Source organism: Stylophora pistillata, chromosome 5 (assembly GCF_964205215.1).
Source record: "Stylophora pistillata chromosome 5, jaStyPist1.2, whole genome shotgun sequence".
NCBI lineage: Eukaryota > Metazoa > Cnidaria > Anthozoa > Scleractinia > Pocilloporidae > Stylophora > Stylophora pistillata.
This window is the reverse complement of record NC_142523.1, coordinates 2,610,284-2,616,723: the sequence shown is the minus strand read 5'-3', so window position 1 is coordinate 2,616,723 and position 6,440 is coordinate 2,610,284. Positions and strand designations below refer to the sequence as shown.

At 39.4% G+C, this 6,440-nt stretch overlaps 1 protein-coding gene across 1 annotated transcript; it reads right to left on the bottom strand.

Moving 5' to 3' along the window:
- Positions 1-539: 539 nt before the first annotated feature.
- On the bottom strand, positions 540-5,367 carry LOC111343930 (collagen triple helix repeat-containing protein 1). Its single transcript, XM_088761503.1, is given in 5 exon segments — positions 540-1,449; positions 3,824-4,012; positions 4,015-4,153; positions 5,048-5,092; positions 5,094-5,367. Coding segments are annotated over 5 exon segments (780 nt in total). The 5' UTR covers positions 5,148-5,367; the 3' UTR covers positions 540-1,096.
- Between the last annotated feature and the right edge of the window lie 1,073 nt (positions 5,368-6,440).

The following is a 6,440-nucleotide window of genomic DNA, read 5'->3' as shown; positions in this document are numbered from 1 at the left end:
TGAAAGCATATTTAGATTTATCGCAAAGGAGCATGGCTGTCAGAAGTGATAATACCTCGCCGACATCAAGGTGTCAGACTTTTAAGCGTCTTTTGCGAGTCCAGTTGATTTCCTCTTCAACCTATGTTCACAGTTCTTTGTGTGTGTTATTTGCTCTAGATCGACAGTAGAAGGATAATATTGATGATATCAATGCAAACCCCAGGGGGCTAAGATATCCAATGAAACCTTCTAACCGAATGATCGATAAATAACAAATAAATTCAGTGCATGGTTAGTACACTTGAATGACTGGATTGAAAAGGCGGAGAAAAATCAAGATAAAAACAACGGTGCTGTAGTTTAGTTATGGACCTCCCAAACAGGGCATAACGTTTGTTCAGTTTTGACATATATTTGCTAAATTAAAGAAAATTATACACTGACGTTATAATACAAAGTATTCGAAATTTCGCTCAGCACTGCCTAATGCCCCTTCCCCTCCCCTTCCCTGCCCTCCCATCCCCTGCCCCCCTCCCACACCTCGTCGAAATAATTAGTCTAATGAACTATAACGAAGAAATCTATTACTAAGTGTTCAAAATATTCATCTCTAAAAGTTATAGCGGCCGAACCGTTGCTAACGGTTTTTGTGCAGGTCACGTAAAACAAAATGATCATTTTGAATCGTTTAACCTGATTTGAAGAAACTTTTTCAGTTTTTTCCCTTTTTCGTATTTAAACAGATTTAAGTGCACCTTACCCCACCCCCTCCTTACCTGAGCGCAGATATAAAAACTATGTATAAGATTCATGCATATCATGATCACCTCCCCATATTAAGTAAACAGCGTAAATAGAGCATATTTAAAAGAGCACTCAAGCACATTTTTCTTTTTGATACTATATTAATAGTATGAGACATTGATTGCCGAGAATCAAGTTTGATTCCCTACATATCTTTCCATTGCGATTATAAGTAATTTAGTTTTCCCCTCGGCATTATGTTTAAAAAAATTTAGTCTTTGACTCAGTTTTAATTTTGATTGACTCTGAAATTTAGGTACTAACGTCCTCCGCGCATGAGCTCATTGACTATTCAGCTTTGATGACAGGACTATTGGGATGGTGGTACTTCTTCAATCATGGACCGAGACACTGAACTCCATCCTGTGTTAGCGTCACCCAGTGGGAGCGAATGGCACTTGGCTACCCAGAGTTCAATCCGAACCGAGCCTCGAGTGAGATTCTCGCAGAATCCTTCGAAGGAATGATGATGAAAAGTGTTGGGAATTCCACCACTCCAGTCGGTGTAAAGAACAGAATCAATCGGCAAAGGACCGTTACATTCAGTGCCACTGAACATAAAATACCATCTGTTGCAGTCTTGATCAGGGCGTACACCAATGTTTCCTTGGAATGAGACTTTAAGGGCCGTATTGTCATACACTTTGTTGAAGGAGCATTCCTGAAAAGATTTACCAACAAGAAAATGAGCATTTACCACCGTTATTCAGGTTCAAATGACATAACCAGAGTGTTATTTAAAAAGTAGCCTGGGTAAAATTATGTGATATTTGGACAACAGTGCGAAAGAGAGAAAATCAACTTTGTACTAGATAGCTTATAATCGAAAAGTAAAAGCCCGGGCTAAAGGGGTATCGTTGTGTTCTTTAACAAAACTGTATTTTTCTCAACAAAACAGATCTCCCCACACACACACTTAAACACGACATTCTCTTTCCTCTCGGCTTTATAAGCTAAGACTAACATTAACCACTGAACATGGCATGCAGGAGATTCTCAACCTCTCTTGCTGGCGTTAAGATCAGTTTTACAAATCAAAGCTGCTTTGACCGGTGTACCTTGGTTCGGCTTAGTCTAGACTAACAATTTGGTTCCATTGTATACTCAGACTAACGTAGACTAAATTATTCTATTGAAATTTGAAATTCTGAATGGAAGCCGTTGAATTTAAAGGCGAACATTAAAACACATGCGGAACAACCGTTTTTGTTTGTTTTAGAGAGGTTTACAGAAGTATCTCAACAATATTATTCAAATTTAAATGCACACAACTATGAAGACTTCATTTAAGCATCGAAAGGTTGTGCTAAAAGCAAATAACTCCTCAAGACAATGAGAGCGGGGGGACAAGATGTGGTATTAAAAAAGTATGGATTAAATGAGTTGTACAGGTTAGGAGAATGGCAGCGGGGGGTGGGGATGTATGCCGTCATATCAAAAACAGGTCCGTGGTTGTTTCTGGGCCAGTAGCCAGTCCTGGGGAGTAACACTCCGATTTTAACCTCTTCCTCGTTGTCCGTATTCGCTTGATTCTCATCGTGATGACAGCCTGTGGCTGTGTCGATGAAAAGGCAGGAAAAATTTGCTGGAAAATTTTGGTTTAAACTGATTCACGTCAATACGTGGTATTAATTCAAACCAGCTTGAAGCTGACCTGGGTCAGCCTCCATGAATATTGCTAATAAATGAATAAATAAATAAATAGGTATGAATTAAATGAATAGTACAAGTTAGGAGAATGGGCAGAGGGGGGTGGGCAGGAGGGTGGCGTTGGATGCCGTTATACTCAATAAAGTTTTGTTGGTTGTTTATTCGCAAGTTAGATACGTTTGCTGGAAAAGTTTAGTAACAAACTGATTAACGTCAATGTCAAGAAATGCTACTTATGCCTTCTCTTAGGAGGCAACACTTCTAAATTAAATCAGCTTCTCTCTCACTGGACATTTTTACTACTAATATAGCGAGCTCAAATTCAAATCTCATTTATAAGTTTCTAAAAAATTACATATCGTCAAGGAGGCAACTGATTCCTTTCCTTTTGAGCTTTTTAAACTTTTTCGGTCCTAACTGTTACGCATAGATGACTAGAAACGCGCACGATCTCCTCATACACACCCTTGAACACGACATTCTCCTTCCTCTCGACTTTATAAAGTAAGACTAACATGAACCAGCATGATGTGCAAGAAATTCTCAACCTCGTAGGCTGACGCTAAGATCAGTTAAAGAAATTAAAGGTTGATTGACCCGTGTACCTTAGTTCGGCTTAGCCTGGAAAATTGAATCGGTGTGATTGTACCCTGAGGCTTACGAAAGGCTGAAATATGCTCTTAAAATTCTGAATAAAAGCCGATGAGGTGCGAACATTTTAAGAAATGTGGGTCAAAATGTTCAGTTTGTATTGGAGAGGTGTACAGAAGTATCTCAACAATATCATTTCAAATTTAAATGCACACCGCTATTGGGACTTTATTTAGGTATCGAAAGGTTGTACTCAATGAAAACAACCAAGTCCTTAAGGACAATAAAAGGAGGGGACAAGATGCGGTATTAATTCAAACTAGCTTGAAGCTGATATGGGCCAGCCTGCATAAATATTGCTAATAAATGAATAAATAAATAAGTATGTTTTAAATGAATTGTACAAGTTAGGAGATGGGCGGGGGGGGCTGGGGTCGAATGCCGTTATACTCAATAAAGTTTCGTTGGTTGTTTATTCGCAAGTTGGTTATGTTTGCTTGAGAAGTTTGGTTCAAGCTGATTAACGTCCCTTTAAAGAGATGCGACTCATGCCTTCTCTTAGGAGGCAGCTAAAACACTTGTCATTTAAATCAGCTTCTCTTGGATTTAGGCTCCCTTACTGAACATTTTTAGCAGTTAAAATAGCGACTTTCATTTCAAATCTCATAAATTAGTGTCTAAAGAATTAATTGTTTTCAAGGAGGTAATTGATATCCTTCTTGGCGAGCTTTGGATAAAAATGAAGACTTGAAAAAGTTCACAAGGGGTTCCAATAATTAAAAGATAATCAACATCTTTATTTTGCCGCTGTCCGTATTCGTTTCTGACCTCCATGCGCACTGTTTCCAGTTGGACAGCTGTCTGCGGTCAATATTTGCTGCATTTGCTTTCTGCCCCTTTATTCCTTTAGAGCCCCTCGGGCCAGTGTTCCCTGGGATTCCCCTACCTTTGACCCCTTTCTCTCCCATCTTCTCTTTGGGACCCTTGCTACTCCTTGGGCGCCCCGCTTTCCGGAGCTGCCTTTCTCTCCTTTAGTGCCATCCCTACCAGGAAAACCTGGGTTACCCGGCACCCCTGGAACGCCATTTGATCCAGGAAAACCAACCATCTGGCAGGGGTGACATGACTGTTGAAATAGAATATACGATATAGGATGTTTTCATCGTTCCAGCTCGGGCATCCTCGGAAAACCGAAAAAAGCTTAAGCGTAACTCTTACGGAATACATCAGAGAAGAACATAGAAATAGGGAGAGGAAAAAATGTTGTTGATAAACTAAACTCATGTCAGAAATGCATCTTATTTAAACTATCTAAGACCGCTACTTACTTGACCGCACTCAATGATTCAGTCCAATGTAAACGGGAGCATAGTTACCCTCGTAAATCGTGTCATGTGTTTTAGAAAGCACATTTTGGCCAGAGATTAGAAAAGAGAAACTTACCGACTAGAGCGTTTTATGTTGATTAAGATCTAAATACTCTTAAATTATCTACAAGGTAAAGCACAGTAGCTTGAGGAGAATTACAGATCAGATCTTAAAAACTTAACACCGAGTGTAAGAATAGTTGCAAGGCTGAGGTCTAAAATTTAATCAGGAGTATGTAATGTCACCTATCATAACATGCAACTTGTTATGAAAAACAATTGTTACCTGAGAATGTCTCTCAATGTCAATTACGACTAAATTATTAAATTGTTCGAACATCTTAATTGAAGAGTGTAGGTAGATCCTTAGAGTACTTCGTTGAGTGGATTGATTTTTTTGTAGGAAACATTTTGTAACGACGAGATTATGTTAAAAGATACTCCATTTAAATCTCTAACTTGCGAACCGATTACAAGATGAAAAACCGTTAAACGAGGACTTGCGAATACGTGTATATGTAAGCCAAAAACATATGCACATGCACAATAATAAACACTACTAGTTATGTAACGCTAGCTGTATGCTTCTAACACTATATAATAAATATCACTAATCATCTAACACTGTATCATCACACATTTTTTTAACTAACCTTGCAGCTGGATGCTGAAGCATTTCCTTGATCTTCGTTGGCATGCAGAAACCTTGTACATGGAAACAACGATGATCAAGAGATGGGAAACACCTGGCATGATTTACTTACCAAGTGCTGAGCTATTAAAGCTTTGGGCAGGAAGGAACTCTCTTTCCAAGGTATTTACGTTAAGGCAAGTTAACGCTGTTGGCGAGGGAAGGTTCGAAACACTTACACTATTATTCCCTGCAATCGGTCTATAGGTATAAAAGGAACATTATTCACTCTGAAGCTAAACGATTGGCCAGTGAGCACGTGTGCGTGTTTCATTCACATTTCACGAGCATCAACGCTGTCTGAAGGCTAAGCTGACACATGTAGATAGTTGTATCGTTCTTTTATAGCCATATAAGGCTTTCTGAGTTCTAATCAGTGACAGCTGGTAGATACAAGTATAATTAGGTGTATAGCAAAAACTTCACCTGATTTTTCAACACGGGAAAACAATTTCATAACGCATATTAAGGGAGAATCTCCGTTGTATCACTCCGCTGATCCTGGTTTTACTCAAATAGCTTAAACTCAGTGAGAGAGCAATTTTTTTTTCTTTTGGACTCATCTTGGACTAATTCACTTCCGTGCATGCCGTGGTTTAAGCAGAGAATCAGTAGAGGAGTAGAGAGTCACCTTTAAGCTCAACCACAAGTCATACATTTGCTTTTCAGTTTCTGAATAAAGAATAAAGCGAAAGCATCAAAGCACGGGATCCGAATTCATCTTAATATCTTTCATGTTCAAAAGCGTATAATCAGTTCTAAGACAGCGTTCATTCTTTTTCCTGCAATATTTAGAAATTTTGAGTTCCAACAGGTTTACCTTGCATCTCCGACCAAAATTTGAGACGATATCATGATTATTGAGGTGTGTTTACTGGATTTAGGGGAAAATTCGAACATTCTTGTACAATCTGATAACTTAAAGTACTAGTCATTATTGCCTGGAGGGGGGGGGTCGTGAGGGAGGGGAGGGGGACTGGTGGATTTTCGTTGTGTCACGATATCGATGAACATGGTCAGTACTGCAACCTTCTTACAATCCCCACTCATTGGCAGTTAATTGAGAGTCAATTTTCTGTAGTTTCCCCTTCTATTCTGGCGACAACGGATCCTGGCAGTTTTCCCCCCTGAAAACTTCGTGATCCCACCCCCAAAATCCCCCAATCCCCCTTCCCCCCTAGGATAAAAATGGCTGTTCCCTGAGGCTTCGAAGGATTTCTCAAGAATCCCGGCCTCCTAAACTTCCAAAAAATGGACGACTTGACAAGCAACCCTCCCCTCTGCGGAAATAAAAAGTAATGAGTGAGATTTATATAATGCAATTAATATCGGTAGTCGCATGAGTAAAGGAAACA